The following is a 21,019-nucleotide window of genomic DNA, read 5'->3' on the forward strand; positions in this document are numbered from 1 at the left end:
ATAGGATTGATTATTTGGGCCATCGCGGACAATGGGCGTTCTTGGATTATTCAACGAGGCGACATTCTCCATTGCCCTGACAAGCATGCCAATTTTCTTATCGACTGCTGCCATTTGCTTGATTGCGGTGTCGTAATTCTCTTGGAGACTGGTATTCTCGCCGTCCTCGTTGGCATTGATTAAGAGCTGAGCAAGGTAGACCTCGCGCTTGACAAGGAGCTCCCTTTTCTCGTGCAATTTCCTCATTGGACAAGGGCTCCTCTACTTGAGGTGATTTTTGCCCGTTGTCACTCGAGGGGAGGCTGGACCCATGGTCAAATTCTTCATCGACTTCCATGGCTGAGCCATCGATGATTAGTAGGATTGGAGTATTGACTTCGAGAGGGGCCTGATTGATGTTGTCGTTGTTCATGGTTGTGAGATGCGTGTGTGTGTATGTGGAATAGTACTGCAATTAAATCAGTGCGCCTGGTGAGAAGTACATCAACGTTTAGTTCAGACTGTCTGCAAGTCCATCCCATAAAAAAAAAAAAAAAAAAAAAAAAAAATAGAACCTGCCTTTCGAGCGCGTTACTGGGATTCTTAGGGCAGTTCTTGAAGGTAATTCTGGAGTGGCCAAGTTGACTACATTTACATGCTCCAGCAGAACTATGGATTCAATAAACTCGTGTCGAGTCAGCATGAGGACCAGTATCGATGGAAAAAGTAATAAAGGCGCACTTCACATACGCTTGGTTGCACGTTGTATCCATGTTCTAGGTAGTCAATGTAAGAGGGTTCCTCTTCACCTCCGGGACGCCAGTCTTCTTGCGCTTGGTTCGAGATGCACGAACAACCGGAAAAGACATTTTCGACCGGCCATTCTCAAGGATTGCACTTGATGGAGTGCCGCTGGGTTCGTAAGGTGTAACGATAGCCACACGTTATGCCATGGTATATGTGACGTTTTATGTATCTGAGTATGAGTCAAGGAGACAAAGGAGCGTTGTTGTTTATTATGCGCCCAGTAGAGGTTTTTATAGTCCCGAGCTGGGGCTTGGTATTTAAAAAGCTCGAATAAAAATGGAAGTGGCCTAAATGTGAAGGTGTTGTCGCATATCTCACCAGAGTTCACTGTATATTTAGTTTAACAAGTGTACCTCGAGCTCACTATTACATTTAATACAAATAAATACCTAATCGGTGTGGTGTGTGGAGCCACATCTCTTTCTCACTCATTTCTGAATCCAAAAATACCTCAGGTGTAACAAGATGAGGAGTGGAAACAAGAACTACTTTTAATAATATTTGCAGTGCGCGGATATATATACTACATGACTACTGTTGCAGAAGGTCCACTCTGTACGATTCCAATTTGGGGTCTGAACGGAACAGTTAGTTCAGAAGGGTGCCGTAAGACTTGTGGGTGGACGAGGAACAACGAGGTGAAAACGAGGGGAGACGAGTGAACAAGGTGAGTGAACAAGACGAATATGTGAAGACAATAGTTTATTGACTAGACTGTTGTGAGTATATGAACTGGGGTTCAACTACATAGTCTGTCCTTCCTTATATACATCAGACGAATAAAGGTCCTGATTAGTAATCCATGGTTCTAGACGTTTCGGTGCTGCCTTTGCTCATCTACATCATGGAGCTTTCTGTGATGAGGGCGACGTTGATCCTTTCTTAGACGCGTCTAGCGTCACATGACAATACCAATCAGAGCTAAACTCTGACAGGTGCGCTCCATTTGCTTTGCTTGAAGGAAGGCCTCTTAGAAAGGCGCTCAATAATTCTCCTGGGTTGACGACCTCGAGCTGGACTTCGAGTTCTTTGAAGTCGTTGATGTACGAGTCGAGGGAGCCCATCATCTGCAGGTTGTTTAGCTTGCGGTGAGCTTCGCCTTGAGCGTCTGAAGGGCAAAAAGCGGACTTGAATTCAGTCTTGAAGTCCGTCCATAGAGAACCAACTTTGAGAGAACGGTGATATGTCCGCCACACTGCCGCTTTGTTGGATAAGAGGAGCGCGGCAATGGCGGTCCATCCGGTCTGTTTGATTTTGGCGACGGAGAAATAGAGTTCGATCTTTTTCAACCAACAAAGCGCTTTGATTACGTTCCTTTCTCTGCGGTAGGGTTCTGGGGATGGTGCGTGGACGCAAGCGAGGGCAGACGCAGTGGAGTGAGCCTCATAACTATTGCGCACGAATATATATTATGGTATTACGTGTGGCTATCGTTACATAAGGTGCAAACAAAAGAAAAGGAAGAATGAGATGAGCATACCTTAAACAAAATATCCATTGTGGTTGCTGTGGTGCGAAATGAGCGAGCGACATGGTGACATGAAATACCTTTTCGGGCATGCGTAGTAGGTCTGGCGGTCGTGGTTTTTCTTGCATTTTTCGCACTTGGGCATGATGTAGGGGTTTCAGAGTAGGATGGGGCCGGCGCGGCTTGGCTGAAGAGCTTCTTGGTATGTAAAACTGGTTGCCAAGCTTCTGTGATCTGACGCTTAATCCTACTAGGGCTCCCTGGGTATAGTCCTGTGACATTGTCTCCCATAGTTCAAGCAACCCTTTGGGAATGGTTCCTTGTCCGCTTAGTTTTCTTTTCAAGTGTTCCCATAAGTGCTTTATGGGGCTCAAATCTGGAGAAATGGCTAGCCAGGCGAGAGTTCTTTCTGTCGCCTCTGTCAATCCAACGGACGCGATATTCCTCGGTTGACTTGGCAGTATGCTTGGAGTCGTTGGCATGTTGGAAAATAAACCGCTGCGGATCAATGTTGTACCAGTCCACAGTCGCCTACAGATCCTCCTTGAGAATGCCAATGTAGAGCTCGGCGTCCAATGTCTATCGATTTTAGCCAAGAAACCCGGGCCATCCCAGGTCATGCATCCCCAAAGCATGATGGAACTATCCCGGGTCGATGTCTTTCGTCTTGGCCTTGGATTGCCCGTTTGTATCTATCCACACATAGTACAGACTGTCAGAAGATATTCTATTGATTTTCGATTCATCGGACCAAACTACTCGCTTGCAATCAGCTTCGGTCAAATCTCGTACATCAGTGTGGACTCCGAACGCGTCTCCTTCTGCTTTTTCGTCATGGGCGACTTCTTGATATCCCGTTTGGCTATCATTCCAATATCCCTGAGGGAGTGCCTTACGGCATTTGCCGACACTGGGTCTTGATTCTCCTGATTGTACCTCCTGGTACCTTTGTGTAAGAGTTTTGTGTGGAAGAGCTGACAAGGTGAGTCTTGAGACAAGAGGATACTGGAGACAAGGAACTTTATGACAGGGACTAAGACTAGACAAGACTGACTAACTAGCTAGACTAGGCGCGTCCTTTTATAGTTGTCTACAGCTTGAGTATTACTAAGCTGGGTCTTACTAATAAAGAGAGTGTTCTGGATGGATCTGGCTGTAGGTGGGTATCCACCTAGGATAACGGGACTCCTAGGCTTTTCTAGAAGAGCCCGAAGTCCTCTGGTCTTGTGCATGTGACCACCGTCCAATCACAGAGATACAAATCTCTGACACTTTGATAGCGGTACTGGTTGTACCGCGATGAAGTAGCAATCGGTCTAAACTCAGTTGCACTGCTCCTGCGTGCTCTATACCAGAGTGTCCGAGTCCTGTATACTGCGTTACAGAACCAGCTTTTTTTGGTTTGGCCGAAAGTGTGCGCGTGGGTTCGAAAACGCGCTAATAATTCCAAAAAAAAATAGATTAAAATAGCGAGTGAGCGTGGGTTAAAAAGGAGCATGGTTACCTTGACGAAAAAAAAAAAAAAAAAAAAAAAAAAGCCAAAGACGTTGCTATCCGCCTTACCGTCGATAAGGGTGCGGGTCGACCGACCATAGAAGGAGCTGATGAACCTGAGGAGTCTGCGGGCATTGGACTGAACAGTGTTAAAGAGCCGTAATGGAAGTTCGTGCTGTCCGGTTAAGTAACCCGGTAATTTCTTTGCTGTCGTCGAGACGCGATGGTTCTTGGAGGAATGGGTGGCGTCTTTTCGGTCGTTTCAAACATTGGCCGAGCCCTGACGCCTATCGAACGCCGTGATTGTCGACCATTGTGGGATCCATTGATATGTGGTGTCCGCGCCGTTAATTTAAATAAACTGTTATTCTTTTTGAGTTGTGTAGTTCTGTTGAATGTCAGGCCTGGATAAAGCCTGCATCTTGGGGTTGAATGATATCTCTGCACTCGATGGTTGAAATGTGGTTCCTCCGTCCAGAGGCTGTGGCGCTTGCTGAGCGTGATGGGTATGTCGCTTGATCTCCTTGTTTTTCTGACAGCACTGCCAGCCTTAGAACCTGATGAACCGGCTACTGCATTTCAGATGATGGTAAAAAACAAAAAGATATAAAAGATAAAAAGTTTACGTCAGTTCCTATCTCAGCATTGTCGCAGCCGAACTGCAAAAAAAAAAAAGAAAAAAAAGAAGACATACATACCTATAACGATCAGCCGATTCGCCTTGCCTTGACGCGTCCTGATTAGTGCTCCATTGATGCGGCTTCCATATAATGCAAATGAACTCGCTCAATCGTGTCGGCGGAAGGGATGATTTTGAGGGAAGGAACGCTCCCTTTGTTTATAATTTTGTCTGGCAGCGGCTGATCATAGACTACTTCGACATTGGTAGCACTCTCGATCGTGGGAAAGTCGTGGTAAAGTAGCTTGTTGCCGGTCTGATGTGCTTGCCATTCGTTGCTGTAGATGATCTTTGTCTCTGGGAGACCATCGACATTGATTGCTCTGGTAGAGGATAGTCCCTGCATGGTTTGTGTCTAGGTGGATTCATATACAACGGAGGGTTAATTGCACATAAAGGCAGCACCAGAAAGCAACAGAAAACAGACAAATAAAAAGACATACCAACTTCAAGGAAACGATAGTGTGATGGTTGTAGATGTTTGTCTATGGCCAACTAACGCTGCTAGGGCATGCGAGGAAGGGCATACAGTAAGAGCCCCATTTATAGGGGCCAGATGCCCATGGGAGCAGGATCAACTCTCGGCTCTGACTCTTGAAATGGCGACCAAAGTTTGCCTCTACAGGATAGCCGTCCAAAAATAATGTAGTATAGGTTAGAAATGCTGTCAGTTGTAGTTGTACAACGAACAAAGCGCATATTTGCACACACACACACACCTGTGGAGTCCGATATGGCATGAAATTATTCCATTCAGTGTGTCCGACGTGACGGATACACACAGCAGGGTCATGACGGCCGCATTGTCGCCTTTGATGCCATATATCCGAATATTCCTGGAGACCCTCATAGTCCTCTACCAGCTTATTTCGCTGGGTTTCCTTTCCAAGGGAAAACTGCGTGAGGACTGCTTGAAAAATCTTGCAAAGATGTGTGCTGACGCCTCCTTGTTATCGCTAGAATAATCGACGAGGACAACTGCGTCAACATGACTAGTCTTGGACTCCGGCAAACGGTGTGGTTCAACGTGTGTGTGTTGCCATTCTTACCTGGCACTAGTAGCTGTTTGTCTCAGGAGAATGTTCTTAATATTAGGATGCGACGCTGTATTGTATAGGAGAGTACGCGACCGCGACCTTTGTGAGATGTTTTTGTGGAGTGCGCTGGTCTAGTAGCACAAGACGATAGTGTTGTGTTTCAATTTGAACAGCACAAGAAGATGGTGTTGTGTTTCAGTTTGAACACAGAAGAGGGAACAGGAGCGAGATGGCGGCTCCCGTTTTGTCCGCCCCATTCCTCCATGGCGAGTCATGGAGGAATGGGATGTGGAAGGGGTGAGAAGAAGCGATGCTTAGGTTTGAGACGGTTAGAGTTGTGACGTATCAAAGCGCTTTCCAGAGTCTCGGGTCTCGGTAGTGAAACCAACGCGTTGCGGCCTGTGCGTGAGCGCTGTGCACTTTTTCAAGTTTGGAAGCGGTTCACAGATATTGTATCAAAATACAGCATCGATTTATGAGAGCCGCTAAAGTACGTTAGCTTTCCTTTTCTCTTTTTTTTTTATGGAGAAAGTATTCTATTCTTCATAACCTCCTTCTGTCTAGTACTTCTTCAGAAACACGTCTCGATCCTGAGATCGTACCAAATGCCGATTCATCAGCCCGCAAACTCTCATCCCCAAGTTCCTCTACGCTTGCACGTTCTTGAGGTCGACCACCATCAGCCCAAGCGCCTGCTTCTCCTGTCTGCTAACCGTGTAGTTCGCGCAAATGGACATCAAACTCTCTCCAGACATCAAGCGCTTATACTTTCCATCTGTAGCCGCCGCTGAGCCTGAAGCCGGACACTTACTCTTCGGTTCACGCCCTTTTTTTATGTTGCCACCCCCTGCTGCCTTCGCTTGCGCCTTTGCATAAGCTTCGTTAATTTCCTCCGCCTTCATGGTCGCTCTTAATGAGCTGTACCCGCTCAACGTCAATTGCTGATCGGTCTTGAGTAGTTTCAAAAAGGGTACATATACCGTAAATAGAGCTATTACGTCGTTTTCTGATATGACCCAGGGTCCTGACAGATCGATCAAGGATAAATTACTCTCCAGAAAGGCGTATGGTCCGCCTCCTCGTGGCCATCCTCATCAATAGTCTCGTCGTCCCAATCAGTCTCAGAATTCACATCCAAAGTCGGGCTACGTGTGATCCATTGTGCAGTCTCACCCACTAGTGACAACGATACCATCTCCACCCTAGGACGTCCTTTCAGCCAGTCCATATGGAACATCGTCGCCGGTTCTCCATCCATCCTCAAGTTCTTCAGCGAAGGCGACGACCAGTTTTGAACGACTTCATCGCACGTCGTTTCTCCTGCAATGAACGCTTCTGATGCTCCTTGTGTGCCTGCAAACTATGCAACTGCGACGCCTCCGCACTCATGCTCAACACCAACGTCTCCAGTCTGTCCATTTCCTCCAACGATTCGAAATCGAATCTCATGGCCGCCGTATCACTCAGTTCCAGCTACCGCAGTTTCGGAAGACTCCACTTTGGAAATATGTCAGATCGATCTTGGCTTGCTGATACCTTTAATCCACCAATAGTATTGACTCTGGCGGCGCCTGCTGCTCACTCTCCTCTGGCAGGGGTTCTGTCGGCTCTACAGACCCGGATCAGATTTTTAGAACCTCAAGGTTGGGACACTGCCTGAACGATCCGATCCCGATGCCGGCTATGCGGACAAGATCCAGCTCTAAATGCGTTAGACGCGAAAGTGGCACGGACCATTCACCAACCGAGTTGGTCCAGAGGTTATCCTTGAGCTGTAGTGCTTTGCGGGATTTTTCCATGCTGGATGGATCACTGCAGTACCTGTAGGATTGGTCCACCATGAGCTTGACAGTTCTGAGCGTGCTCGCAAAGGTCCACATGGCGTCGTTCAAGGTATGAATCGCAAATCTATAGGTGCGATCGGACTGAAGTTCCAGGGTCTCAAGGTTTCTGAAGATTCCTGGTATAACCTGAGGTGCAGATGAGGGAAATCGATGCTCACAGGAGTCAAGTGCTGCCTAATCCTGAAGTAAATTCTGTTAGTAGTCGCAGTTTGGTTGACTTGGTACTAGCGCTAGGGTTCGAAAGTACGCTCTAGGATACTAGAACAGCCCTAGAGTATTCAGGGCTCCGCATCGAGCTCCAATACTCGCAGATGATGACAGCCCATAAGGAACGCCTCCATTTATGGCCCCTCTCCTTGCTCAATGCGGTCAAGGTCATTCATTATCTGCGAGGCGTTTTAGTTGATCCAGTCCATCCTTCTGAGAACCTTGGTAGCTCTTACGGATCAAAAACGTGTAGTCAATTCATGACTTAATACAGCGCCAAGGGCGCGTCTTACCTCCTTGAGCTGAAATACTGACATCTGGTTCGGTCATGAGCGAGAAAGAATGAGGGGTTAGGGTGGGATGGGATGGGATGGGATGGGATGGGATGGGATGGGAATGAACGAGCGAATGAATGTGAATGAATAAACAAGAGTTGCTCATTCGCCATGGCTGAAGCGCACCTCAGAAAGGAGTTCGAAGCATAAGCTGAGGGACAGAGTGTGACTATTGGTGCAGCAAGGGCCATGAACGACAATATGGGCATAGGTGAAGAGTACAAGTTTTATTACGGTATGGTACAATGAATTGAATTGTGAAAATGCTGGCTGGTTTACAAAAATGGATACCGATCCCTCAATCCCGCTGCTTTCACAGCAAAGGCAGATAGACAAGGTAGCGTGGTCGAGGCACAGCAATAACGCTCTGTTCCATCATCTGGACCGAGACTTGACCCAGAGAGGCCATTGTGGGCAGGAGTGCATCCATGGGTCCAGTCGGCTCCATCAGGGAGGGACGAGTGGACTTTGCGCGAGAGCTATCGATCGATTTGGATCTAGCCGTGGAGTCAAAGGCAGTTGCGGCAGGGCGGGAAGACTTGTAGAAGAGGGCCATTGAGATTTAATGTGATGGGATGGCGGCTTAAAGAACACTTGAGGGTATGAAGCGTCTGTTTCTCGAGCGTGGGGGTCGTCTGAGAGAGAGAGAGAGAGAGAAGTGCAGGTATGCGTGTGCGTGTAAGAGACAAATGAAAGAGAAAGACGATCGGTTCTCTCTCTTCCCTTTTATATCGTCTTTGAACAAAGTCCGTGCCCTGCGGTGCCTGAAAGTTATATAAGCAAATCTACGATGATATCATATTGGGCTGAGTTTGATCGCGTTCTTTTTTTGGCCACAAACACTACGATGACATAACAGTGCCACAGATCTGCTCCACACACGCCAAAGGTCCAGTATATTTCGTGTTCAAGCGGCAGCCGTCAGCAATACGCTCCGACAGGTGAATCCAGCACGCGGTTAGTTCGGACTAGAGGACTTGCTTTACTGGGTCTATGTTTTTGTAAAATGCGGTTCTACTATATTAGGATTATTGATTAAAAGGGATTAATGGGCGCGGAGAAGCTAGGTTACACGATGGTGTAGTTATGTTACAAGTTGGAAGTGAAAAGTGTAATTAGTAGGATAAGAAAAAGATAAAGAGAGAGAAAAGTCCGTAAAAAATTTTTTCCTAATGATTCGCATCTATTGTGCCCTGTCTATGGCATCTTAGAGCCCCTGACCACAAAGCTCTTCGATCGCTGTCGGTTCACTTGGGCACTCGAGTCCTGACCAGCTCCAGTCTCTGAAAGATCCAAATGCGAAGGATGTGCCAACTCCAAGCGACCAATCGGTCCCGTCAACCCACCGCGACCCGCTGCTCTCGGGGTTGAACTCACACCCACGTCCGCCATATTAATCGTCGTATGTGCAACCTCAGCACCGCCACCACGCGTCGCTGTTTGCTGCGAGCTCTCGTCGTCTTCGTCGTCGTCATCATCCTCATCGTCATCTTCATCGTCGTGACGATCCACACTGCCGCGTCGAGTGCTCCACATCCCACCGGTCTCATACCCAAACATCAAATTCTCTTTCACATCCATGACCTCGTCATCATCGTCATCTCCAAATATCATGCTAAAGAACGCGCCAGCGGTTCCGCGCACAGCGCCATTCTTGCGTGGCAATGTGTCGTGTCCACTCGCTATTGCTGAGCCACCAGAAAACGGGGCGCTAGTGCTGTGAGGGCCATGGTGAATGTTGTTGCCCTGTCCATGGCTAATCGTATGGCGATGTGCCAGCGGTCCTGCAAAAGTGCTCGAACGCAAAGGCAAAAGCATGGTTGTCGATCTAGTCGTATCCTGTATAAACGCCACTCTTGGACTCTGGTTCGCTGAAGATGGCTGCTGCGGTAGTAACGAGATGTTGCTTCGATGGGCGCCCGACGGTGACAGGTATGGATGTCGAATACTGAGGAAAGGTGGTGTCGGTTGTGGCGACAAGGACGCAGTTGGTGAACTGCTACTGGCACCCGGAGCCATACCTCCAATGAACTGAGGAGCCGGTGGCATCGATGCACTTCGTTTGTATCGCGTGTTGCTGCCGAGCGGTTCGCCGTTGATAGTCATGGTCTGAGGCGGAGAGAGGAACGTCGTTGAGCGAGGCGAACTTGGCGAGAACTTCCTCATACTTGTCACTGATGCGGAAGGAGTTATCGCATCTGAATGCATTGATTTCGCGGGGCCGCTGGCTTCGAAATCGCTTCCAGGGATGCGCTCGCCGTATCCCACCTTGGTGCTATTCACGAACGGGGACCGCGAAGGAGTTCCAGGGCCATCTGTAGAATGACGACTAATCGCCTCGTCCTGGAAAGACCTCTTTTCGTCATACCTGTCCCAAGGTGAGCCAAGGGGTCCTGAGATGGGGCCGGTGGTACTGGGTGGCGAATCCGAAAGGCACCCCTGCCAATTGGACGGCGAAGGTAGAGAGACACTCATGCCATTGTCGGCGTTCGATCCGACCGTGCCCCTACGCTGAGTGTAATATTGATGCTGCTGCTGGTGACCCGCGCTTAAAGCGGGACTCTGCATGGGCTCATTCTCCTTGTCCTTGATATGGAACTCAAGTTTGCCCGTATTCGCCGAGCTGACCAGCGCAAAATCGATCTCCATGGTGTCATCCAAGTCCCAGTACTGGTAGAGAGGATTTCTCGGAAGCCAGAGCTTTCGATTCAGAGGCTTGAGTAATGCAGGGTGAATGTACGTCTCAAAGTCCGAGGTGCGGTCTTGGTAGATATGCTTGCATGGCTTATGTTCAAAATGGGATGTCAGCGGTTGACAGACCATATTTGAGCTTTGGGCGCCAAAGTTCTCCAGATAAAAACCATCCTCGTCCAGAAAACCAGTTGGGCTACTGACGTACTCTTCTTCTCGTTGTGCAAACTCTCTGGCTATATCCATCGGCCCGTTTATCGGATTGCCGCCAACTGTGAACAACTTGATGTCGCGGGCGAAGCTGTGTTTGGATGAAGAGTTGTCGATCACGTCACTGGTATGAACCTTGGGCGATAATGACTGCTTGGATGCGTTCCAAGGAGCCTTGACATCCTGAAAATCTACAGTTGTGTCCGAATAGCCAAGGTCCGATCCACTTGTAGTTGTATGGTATTCTGTTTCCTTCTCAGCCCTCTCGGCCTTCTCGTCCAGCTTGGCAGCCGAGTCGCTGTCCACAACAGTTGAAGTGATCGTTCCAGCGATTTTGTCTGACATATCACCCTTTTCCTGCTTTTCATATGGACTGGATCGTGAAGCAGTGTGAATGTCTGTGAGAGCCTCTGCATGTGCCTTATCCACAAATACTTTTCCAGGCGCTCCCTCGGCGGCAGGTAGTATTTCATCCAGCTCTGCATCGCCATTATTTCCACCAATCTTCCTTCGCCGCAGACCGGGTTCCATGATGGCGCTCGAACGGGCCGAATGCACTTCTGGGGACAAAGGGATCTCATTCATGTTGTACGGCGATTCGTTGTCAAAATTCCGTAATCCTGTATCGAGTGGCAAGAATTTGGTCCTTGACTTGAAGAGATCGCCACATAGAATCTTGAAATAGATAGTGAAACCCATCAAGGCAACGACAAAGAATCCTGAGAGCAGGGCTTTTTTTAGCCAGAGGACACCGACCATTGTAATCTGCATGATGATGAGTCCATCCGTTGTGTACTGGAAGACGTGTCGAAAAAGCTTGCCGCTGTTCTCGTACTTTCGGATGTAACAGTACGCGAGCTGATGTTTGAAGACTAGGAGTGCAAACGCAAAGTAAACCACGGCAGCGACTAGAATCAATGGGTTGATGAGCGCATAGATGAATGTGATGACCATGGCGAGAATGAGCTGTGGGTAATAATAGTAGTACTGGAATGCCCACGGAGTGTTGGCTCGTTGAAGGGACCGAGGTGTTGGGGTCAGCTTGCGAGATGTGACAAAAGCGTGAATCACCAGCTGCGCCCAGATTTGGACGAGCTCCAATGCATGTGTGCAGGTGTTGAAGATGATATAGTACACAAAGAATGTCGATCCAGCGGGCAAGCTATCCGCGAGCATCGTAAATATGTTGGTTGGCTGCTGGATCAAGGTAATGATTGACTTGAGGATGGCGGTTCCGATCATGAAGACAAAGAGTACGTTGAAGATCAGGAAGTGATAGTAGCGACGGAACACATTTCCCTCTAGGGCTGAATGTGACACTGGCAGCTCCTGCTTTGAAATTTCTATTGTGCAGGAACAAAGGTGCTCGAATGTCAGTATGGTCTTCTTTACGTACTCTGCAGATTGCGATAGCAGTAATGACATGTTTACCAAGAATGATCATGGGCGCCAGGGCGAGAAAGATGGTCACGAAAACGATGGGCAGGACGTTTTCCAGCAATGACTGCATTAGTGGCGACGCCCTCAGAATAGGCTCCAAGAACTTGAACTTTTCCGACAGGGCCACAATGGAAGTCATGATCAAGAAGGACGACGTGGGGAAGATCCAAAAGACGATCAGAACCCTATGATTAATTTAAGAATCAAAGTTGTTTAGAACCGTCCCTCTGGTGCATGATGAATTACATGCCAATCTGTCAAAATGAACAATGAGAGCAATTGGATATGCTTCGGAGGCAGGTTTTTCCCTATCTATGCAAACTTACCAGATGCTCAGGTTCACAACCACAGATCTCGAGAACCGGTTTCGAAAGCTGGCCGTCAAATTGCTCCAAAGCACATCTCGTGGCTCCATCGCCAAACGCACGTTCAGCCCCTGCGGCCTCGAGTCGATCTTGGCCTGGGCACACAACTGAGCAGACAAATGATGCTTGAACGTGACAAAGCCAAAGGAGGTCGACTTGTAACGCAAAGACCCGTCCCGCAGCTCTCCAACTTTGCGATCCAGCTTGTTGTATTTCTTGACGAGATAATCGATCGACCTAACACGATCGCTTCCTTTGAATCGGCTTGCTGGCCTTGTCGGCTGAAGCCTGTCCAAAACATGACGATCTATCACTGCGAGTGCATCCCAGATAGTGAGGCGTGGTGAAGCCAGGGACATGCTGGATCCGATTTGCTGTCCCGTCTCCTCTCCACCGTGGACATAAATGTCAATAATGTCGGAATGATGTGATAGAGCTGAGAGCGGAACGTTGAGCTGGGGTTGTGAATTGGAATGGGCCTTGGCTTCCCGTTTGTGGACAAAGATAGATTTGCGCACCTTGCAGTACTGCTTCTTATCCTTGTGTAGGCCCTGCACCATTTCCCCTAACACTGCGCCATCCGTGCTTTGAATTGCCGTAGAGTCCTTACTCGACTGCTGCAAAAGGAGTCGCTGCAATGTTGCTATATGGGATGAGTCCACAAGAAATTTTCCACGCTTGATGCTCTCCATGGCCGCCTGCGCCAGTTCGATGTGCGCCTTCTCCAGCATGTTCAGAGCACTTTCTCTCCGGTCAATCTTTCGACTGAGGCGACCGCAATGCTGCACCACCGTCGCAGACTCGACCGGACCCATCTTGAGCGATTCGAAATACTGCTTTAAGGCAGCATCCGAGCGAAGGTTGGATGGTAGGTGACTGATGAAAATGGACCGCTCTGCGATTTCGCCTTGCCGAATGCGCTGAAGAGTATACTCTCGTCGAAGATCCATCCATTGCCAATAGTTTTTGAAGAGAAGGAACATCCAGGTGATAGTGACCACATATGTAAGGATGACATGGGCCCACAACAAGTCCGAGCCGTCCTTGAGGTTGGCGATGCTCAACCGCTGGACCTCCGTAGAGGTGCCTCCACCTGTGTAATGAATTGGGAAAAGAATAATGCCGGCAACGACCGCATTGAAAACACAGAACTGAAGGCACATCTTGAGGAACCGCAAAAACATGACTGCGTCTAATCCAACATTGGCGATATAGAACTCTTCTGAGAGCTTTATCGTTGGCATTATCCATCCTAGAAACTTCATCGATGTTGGTGGCGACGGGTTCCTGTGAATATGATGAAGTGCGTAAAAACGTTAGATGTGTTCTAATTTACACGTAAGACAATTAAGGCGGGAGATAGGAGCCAAGGTATGGGCTGTGGGCGAGATGCATAGATTTTGACAGTTGGCGAAAACTCCGTTCATAAAACATGATGCCAGGCACAACAATGGATATGAATTGACGAAATGTATTTACACTTGGAGTCGACAGCGGGGTGAATAGAGGTACTGGAGTGTCTTCTTGCGTCGGTTCCATTCGAAGAGGCCGATGCAGACAACACTGATACCGACACTGAGGCCAATCTGGGTTACCAGGCCGTTGAAGGTCTGCACCAGATAGCGGCTCTGGTAGTCCGACATGTCTGGTGCACTCAATCGACCTTAAGAAACGAAGAAACAAATCCCTTTGAGGCTCTCCTGCACGACTGATGGAGTGATGAGTAAGAGGTGGTGGTCAGAGGCAGGGCGGTGAATGACAAACAGGGAGAGAGGGAAGAGATTAAGTGAGGGAGAAGAGATGAGTGATGAGGATGGTCGGAGGATGATCAGAGAAGAGAATCGTTCTTCCTAGCACGACTGATGAAGGAAAAAAGGCAATCCTTCTTATGCTGCACTGCACTTGTTTTCTGCCGTGTGTGCGGTAGACTAGTAGACTATGGAGGAAGTGGAATCAGGGATATTGGAGTGAACCAGGATGGATAGTATGGCCGTGTGAAGAATAGGCGGGTGAAGGGCGAGGACGATGGAGACACAAGGAGGGAAAGTAGGAAACAGCTGATGAAATGAAGTAGGGTGTACCAATATGGGGCCCAGATGGTGGTACAGATGGTGGTACAGGGTATGCGAATATGCAGCAAGCTGCAGCCAGACGAATCAAACAGCCCTGCTCCAAACATAGGCCAAGCAGGGGCCTGCGGAGATTGGCTCCTGTGTCAATCATATCCAGGGCATAGCGCTAACATAGACTAGCCGAGTCAGTCTCTCAGAAATACTGCATCAAAAAGTATGTCATCGAACCCCACCAGAAAGGCATCTTCAGTCCCTTCTAGAGAAGATCCGATGCACTCATTCATTTCCCTGGCTTCATAGAATATCTCGATTGAAAACGGGTGTGCTTTTAAATTATTTGAATGATCGTCATATCCATCGTAACCCAGCGCAATGCCAGCATTCTCCTCGCTTGCAGAGTCGTGTTAGCATAGTGCTCTGTAGAAACCCCTCCCCAATTGGAAGGGATGGCGGTAAGTAGTGAAAGGAAAGCAGAGAAGGACCGAAGGACCGAAGAAAGAAAGAAAAAGAAAACTCGGCTTGCTGTGCATTATTATGAATCACGCACTGGTGCAGATGTCGTCTTTCTAGTTGTCTGATTGGCGTCAAAGAATGCGCGTTGTTCCTGCCCCGCAGAGCGACAAACAGGCGGCCAGGAGGAGGGGGCACGGTTCCTGAAAGACAATCTCTGCGGGTGATAGCCTCAGCAAAAAAGATCAGAGAAAAGAAACAAACAAACAACAACAGTAACAGCGACAAATATGTTAGTCTAAATCGCTCATGTCGCCCGTGTACCTTCTCGTGCCATCGATCGTAATAATGAATGTTGTGCATATTTCCGATAGGCGTATGAATTCTGTGCCCAGCCCTGTTGGATCCTGGGTACAGACCCTCGGTAGAGGGGGAACACCAGGGAAGCATGGTAGACAGACACAAACAACAGCAGACGTTCGATCCCATCTCTCATCTCTTCATCTTCCATTCTTGCTTCATCCCCATTCAACCTCCACTCTTTCTTTTGAAAACAGTAAATAAAATGTCGTCCTCTGATACCACAGATACAGCCAAAGGAAAGCCCATGGTGCTCATTGTGGGCGCTGGTCTAGCTGGCCTGTTGATGGGCACTCTGCTCGAGCGTATGAATGTACCATACACTATCTTTGAGAGGGCCTCCGCGATCAAAGCTCTTGGGGTAAGAACATTACTCAGCTCACACTTCGTATACGCCAGACAAGCGCGATCGATCTAAAACCGCCTATATTGCTCAAGTCGGTGATGACCCTTGGTGCAAACATTCTCCCAGTCTTTGAACAGCTGGGGATCCTAGAAGACCTCAAGAAGATCGCATTGCCAGCCACTTCAATCGACATGTATAACGTTGAAATGAAAAAGATAGGCTCCGTTGGCATGAAAGGCCGAAAAGAGATGTATGTTCATATCTTTATTCAGGTAAAAAAAAATAGTGCCCTCATTTCTCTTTTCATTCCATAGCCGTTAACGTTTTCTCTTTCCCTCGCTCCCTACCTTCTACATATTCCAGTACTGGCTACGAGGATTACACCTTCCCGAGACCCAGACTCTATGAGATCCTACTCAAGCAGATTCCTACGCACAAGGTCCTCATGGGTAAAAAAGTCCTCAAGATTGACGAGAAGGACAATCAGGCCCGTATTCACTGCGCCGACAAGACCATCTACGTGGGAGACATCCTGATTGGGGCCGACGGTATCCATAGTGGTGTGCGTCAGAGCATGTTCAAGCACCTCAACCAAGAAGGTTTGCTCCCTACATCCGATACTGAAGATTACTCGATCGGCTTTACTCTGGTCACTGGTGTCGCTACACCTAAAGATCCATCGAAATATCCCCAGCTCAAGGACCCATTCATTCACTTTTCTACAATCCTCGGTGGAAATCTCCGTGCTGTGAGTGAACGATCCATGGAGCTGCACAACACAATGTGTCCTATGGAGACATGCACATGTTAATCAACGATGCACTCTTATTCTTGTCGTATACTAGTGGAGTGCGAATAACGCCCCCGATAACCAAATATGCTGGGGGTTCGTAACGCAGTTCGCAAGTGTAGAGGAGGCCAGAAAACAACAATTTCGGAACTCGGAATGGGGCGCTGAGACGAGCGACGCATACATCAAGGAGTTTTATGATCTCCCGTGTCCCTTTGGCGGCATCATGGGCGACCTGGTGGACGATACCCCTCATGAACTCATCTCGAAAGTCTTTGTTGAAGAAAAGCTCTTCGATACATGGTACTATGGCTGCACAGTTCTGATCGGTGACTGTAAGCGGTATTTCTTGCCTTTCTGACCTTGAACATGAACTTGACGTTCTGCATTGATCTTCTACTAACGCGCATTTTATTTTCTGCTTTTTTCTCCTCCGTCTGATGGCAGCCTGCCACAAGGTACTGTGCGCTTTCTTCTATCTAGGCGATTTTTACTAAAAAAAAAAAATCGCGAGTATCACTCTAACATTGGTCACAACTGCATGCCTTGCCATATACAGATGCTGCCGGGCGGTGGACAGGGCGCCGTGAATGCCATGCAGGACGCCGTTGTCCTGGCGAACTGCCTATATGACCTTGTCGATATCACACCCCAGAGTATTACTGCAGCATTCCAGGATTACTATGACCAGCGCTACCCTCGTGCAAAGGCCATGCTGGAGAATAGCAAGATGATGTCCAAAATTTCCATCGGCCAGGTAAACAATGAGATGAAAGCCCTCTTAAACGCCATTTTCGAATGCTTTGCTTGCAAACACTAAGCGTCCGATATCGGCATGTTGTAACACCTAGACGTTCTGGCAGCGAGTGGCGCGACATGTGCTGTTCAATTACATGCCGGAGTCGACTATGCAGCATATCTATGCCAAAAAGTCGGCATATCGGCCCCAAATCAACTGGATGCCCTTTGTAGAGAATCGAGGAACTGGACCTGTTCTTCCCCAAAAGCTGTCGAGACGATATACGGAGGAACTTTCTACAACGGGTACTGTCGTCTAATTGTGTTCTGTCTTTCATATCGTGATGGCATACCCTTGTAGACATCGAGAATAAATAAATAAAGGATCGTCCTGTACATGTGCATAAACTATGAAGAAACCCAAGCATGTCCCCATTTGGATCAGATATCTTGTCATCCGCCTCAACCTGAGCGCCCTGCTTCTTGTGCGACAAAGTCAGAATGCCAAGCGCAAGCAAACCAAGGATTCTTGAGATACATAGTAGAAATAAATTAAGGTTATGTCGACTTTAGAAAGACTGTTCAGCACACAGCTCGCAAAAGGGCGTATAAATACGATGCAGCGCCACTAATTGCATCTCCTCAATGTCAGACCAAGATCACACCCACCACAGCGTCGCCGACGACTCCCACACTCACTCTCATTGTGATTCACACATGGATGCAGGACCCTCGGACTCGTTCTCCCACTCTCACGTAGTAACCATCGACCCACCCGCGTATGCGGACTTCAAACCTTTGAGTAGTTCTAAGTACTCGCAACCTCACCAAGGACACGGACACAATCACGGCCATGGTCATCACCACCCAAATCGTGGTCATCACCACCCAAACCATGGTCATCACTACTCAAATCATGCACACCGCGGACGCCAAGGGCATTGCCCTCCACACCATCATGCATGCTACGAGACTCCGCACCAGCCTGTAGGGTACGGATCGTGCACGCAAAGTGGACCTTACGAACATTGTCCTCAAGGTAACGAAAACTGAAAACATCAATGAATTTATACGAGTATGACCAAAACGCGTCATTATATATGCACGCGTACACTTATTACATTGCAATACCCCCAGAGACATCAGGCTTCAGTGTAAAAAAAAAAAAAAAAAAAAAAAAAAAAAAAAGGTCTTTTCATTGTACTATGGGCCTTCATGTACAAACTTTGAGAAAGCATATACTTCTGCTAATGAAATCTGATGTCGAGTTGTTGGTTGTGATAAACGGTGAGACTTTTCATGTCCCTCCACGGACTTGGCCAGAAGACTAATTTTCTAAACATATAATCACCACGTTCTCACCTTCGATCGTAGGATATCCAATAGCTACTCCAGAAGTAGAGCGCGACTCTTGCGCGCGAGCATTCGGTTACATCCTCCTTGGCCACTTATTCTTCTTAATTGAGATACTCATATTCGCTTATCGATTATATTAAAGAATGACGCGACTTGGATCTATCAAGGCGTCTCAATAACCCTCCTCCTCCCTCTCCTCTTCCTTTTTTTTTTTTTTTTAGAGCCCCACCCTGATATTTACTTGCGTGAATATCCTATTGTTGATGCCTTTACTTGCTTGTTTTGCTTTGCTGGAGAGGAAGCTCTGCAGTAGGCTGATTAATTCGCATGGTCAATCGATTGTCTACAAAAAAAATAGCACCCAAGGCAAGTCCACGGCTTCTAGTCGTTTGGTTCATCTCTCTCAACCCTTTCGTGTCAATTCTGGCAGTTGTTGTTCCTACATCGCTATCGACCTATATCTGTTGCTCGGTCACCTTTGCGATCCTCCATTCGTACACATCGCCGATTTTATCTTCATCAACACTCCTTTCATTATCATCCATACATCCCCCCCCCCCCTCGTTTCCTTCGTCCTTGGGGATGGGGGATGGCTGAAATAAATTAACGGATCAGATCAACGCACGCATCATCACAATGCTGATCTCTTTCGCGATAACAGATCTCTGGCGGTTTTCATGACCAGTACACCATCGAGGTAGTGCGCAAATCACTCCACCGCGAGGTCACGTACCGCAAAGACATTGCCGCAAGGCAGGATGTTTGCAGAACTGCATACAGCGCACATTCATCCCAACCATTTTTCCTGTACCATTAGTTTATGTGCTTGGCTGGTGGAGCATCGTCCATTCCGTCGTAGGCGACGCCACGCACACTGCGGACACACGCGTAGTCCGGTTGTTTGATGAAGAGATGACCAACGTCAAGACTAAGGCGGCAAAGACGCAACTGGAGCCGAGATGTACAACGTAGAGGCATAGAATTAGTCTAGCCTTAAACTGTACTTCCTGTCGCGTATGCTCACTCGAGAATAAGCCTAAGATGCTGTCGTCATACGCCTGCACCATGACAACCCCCATCTCGAGTTGAAGCAGTTAGGATCGAAGTGCCAAAGGCCTCCAGTCAGTGCAACCATATCCTATCTACAAGAGCAATCTTTCAAGGGGCCTTTGAACCATTGAAAAGAGTTCTAAAGGCTGATTTCCCACAGGATCGGTGCGTTAGTAGTGGTTAGAGATGGTTGCCCCAAAGTTCGAGTATCGGCGTGCCATTTATGGTTTCGCCTGGGGAATATCTTAAGAACCTGAATATCCTAAAGGACTTTGACGGCTTACTTGAATTCGTATTCAGAGCAGTATGCTCCAGCTCCAACTCCCTACTTGAGGCTCTAGCCGAAGCCTTTGAGCGCTGTATATAGCGCACTGTGGGCAAGTTTTTCATGGGGCTGTCAATGTAGGAGGATGTTATTTAATAAAATAGTTAATGAGTATTGTTGAAAAACGACAAACAATCATATTATGGCGGTATAGTTTCAAGAAGAGAAAGGAATGGTAGTTCCTCGTGCCTGGGTAACCCTGTAACTTGAAGCATTTTGCGGATCATGGGTCGAATCAATCCCCTTCTACAGGTACATGGACTTGGCATTAGCTTGTCCTAGGACGTTTTCATAACATTTTTTTCTCACACCTAAAAAAAATGAAGCTTTTTCGTTAGGCCTATGTTCTTCCACGACAATTGATAAAATCAGTCTGACGAATGGGATGGTCTCTATTCATCGCGACTTGGTCAACATCTTTCGATGGTTTGTGAAGAAACAACTGTAAGGCTGTATGGACTTCGTGCTGCGCCCAAAATCAAATCTTTCAAGTACTACGTGAATGGGCTCAGCTCTCACTGGCGTTGCGCTCCCTAATCGATAAGCTTTAGAAGCGCCTGATCCACAGCGTGTCTTTATTTTTGTATACAGCCATGCAAAGTAGATTAAAGGCCACTCCCGTGTACGATAATCCTTTTCTGCCTATTGCCATGTCTGTGCGTCGTAGGTCGTGTGTCGTGTCCGTACCATGGGTCCCCATACGAGAGGAATCTTTTTGCAGACATGGTTTCAAGCTCAGGGTCAAACCTAGTACTTTGGTCATTCTGCACGATTCATCAGACATTACGATGAATAAGCGCATGTAGAGCTGATCTTTGTTGGCTTTACGTGGAAGTCAGCCGGTGATTTGCAGCTAACACGTGCCTCATGTACCGGATCAGGTGTACGTCCATGGATGGGTCCTTTGGCCACCAAATGCACTGGTGCGTTAAAGGTGTGGTACTATGCAGAATAAATCCCATGTGTGAGGACCAAG

General features: G+C 47.9%; 3 protein-coding genes across 3 annotated transcripts; 1 reads left to right on the forward strand and 2 right to left on the reverse strand.

The window, feature by feature from the left end:
- Window positions 1–5,966: 5,966 nt before the first annotated feature.
- BC939DRAFT_530181 (uncharacterized protein) lies at window positions 5,967–8,406 on the reverse strand (the record flags this gene model as incomplete). The annotated part of the gene is made up of 5 exons (XM_051561558.1): window positions 5,967–6,414; window positions 6,516–6,640; window positions 6,775–6,937; window positions 7,102–7,482; window positions 8,206–8,406. 5 exons carry the CDS (start codon window positions 8,404–8,406, stop codon window positions 6,112–6,114), a joined length of 1,173 nt encoding a protein of 390 aa, XP_051410556.1. The 3' UTR covers window positions 5,967–6,111.
- A 147-nt stretch (window positions 8,407–8,553) lies between these two features.
- BC939DRAFT_211043 (uncharacterized protein) lies at window positions 8,554–13,965 on the reverse strand. Its single transcript, XM_051550704.1, has 3 exons — window positions 12,518–13,965; window positions 12,183–12,376; window positions 8,554–12,094 (listed from the first exon to the last, which is right to left on the reverse strand). The coding sequence occupies exons 1-3, from the start codon at window positions 13,819–13,821 to the stop codon at window positions 9,048–9,050; spliced, it is 4,545 nt and encodes a 1,514-aa protein (XP_051410557.1). The 5' UTR covers window positions 13,822–13,965; the 3' UTR covers window positions 8,554–9,047.
- A 1,493-nt stretch (window positions 13,966–15,458) lies between these two features.
- Window positions 15,459–17,784, forward strand: BC939DRAFT_494211 (uncharacterized protein). Its single transcript, XM_051559597.1, has 7 exons — window positions 15,459–15,799; window positions 15,877–16,034; window positions 16,148–16,532; window positions 16,630–16,909; window positions 17,022–17,032; window positions 17,134–17,331; window positions 17,426–17,784. The coding sequence occupies exons 1-7, from the start codon at window positions 15,527–15,529 to the stop codon at window positions 17,630–17,632; spliced, it is 1,512 nt and encodes a 503-aa protein (XP_051410558.1). The 5' UTR covers window positions 15,459–15,526; the 3' UTR covers window positions 17,633–17,784.
- The last annotated feature ends 3,235 nt before the right edge of the window (window positions 17,785–21,019 follow it).

The sequence above is a fragment of the Gamsiella multidivaricata genome, assembly GCF_025024155.1.
Source record: "Gamsiella multidivaricata strain RSA 2152 chromosome Unknown BC939scaffold_47, whole genome shotgun sequence".
NCBI lineage: Eukaryota > Fungi > Mortierellomycota > Mortierellomycetes > Mortierellales > Mortierellaceae > Gamsiella > Gamsiella multidivaricata.

Coding starts and splice junctions, on each gene's coding strand:
- BC939DRAFT_494211 (XM_051559597.1), top strand. CDS start 15,527: ATGGTAGACAGACACAAACAACAGCAGACGTTCGATCCCATCTCTCAT. Junction 16,035..16,147: donor ATGAAAGGCCGAAAAGAGAT/GTATGTTCATAT, acceptor TACATATTCCAG/TACTGGCTACGAGGATTACA. Junction 16,533..16,629: donor TCGGTGGAAATCTCCGTGCT/GTGAGTGAACGA, acceptor GTCGTATACTAG/TGGAGTGCGAATAACGCCCC.
- BC939DRAFT_211043 (XM_051550704.1), bottom strand. CDS start 13,821: ATGAAGTTTCTAGGATGGATAATGCCAACGATAAAGCTCTCAGAAGAG. Junction 12,377..12,517: donor GTTGTGAACCTGAGCATCTG/GTAAGTTTGCAT, acceptor AATTAATCATAG/GGTTCTGATCGTCTTTTGGA. Junction 12,095..12,182: donor GGCGCCCATGATCATTCTTG/GTAAACATGTCA, acceptor CCTGCACAATAG/AAATTTCAAAGCAGGAGCTG.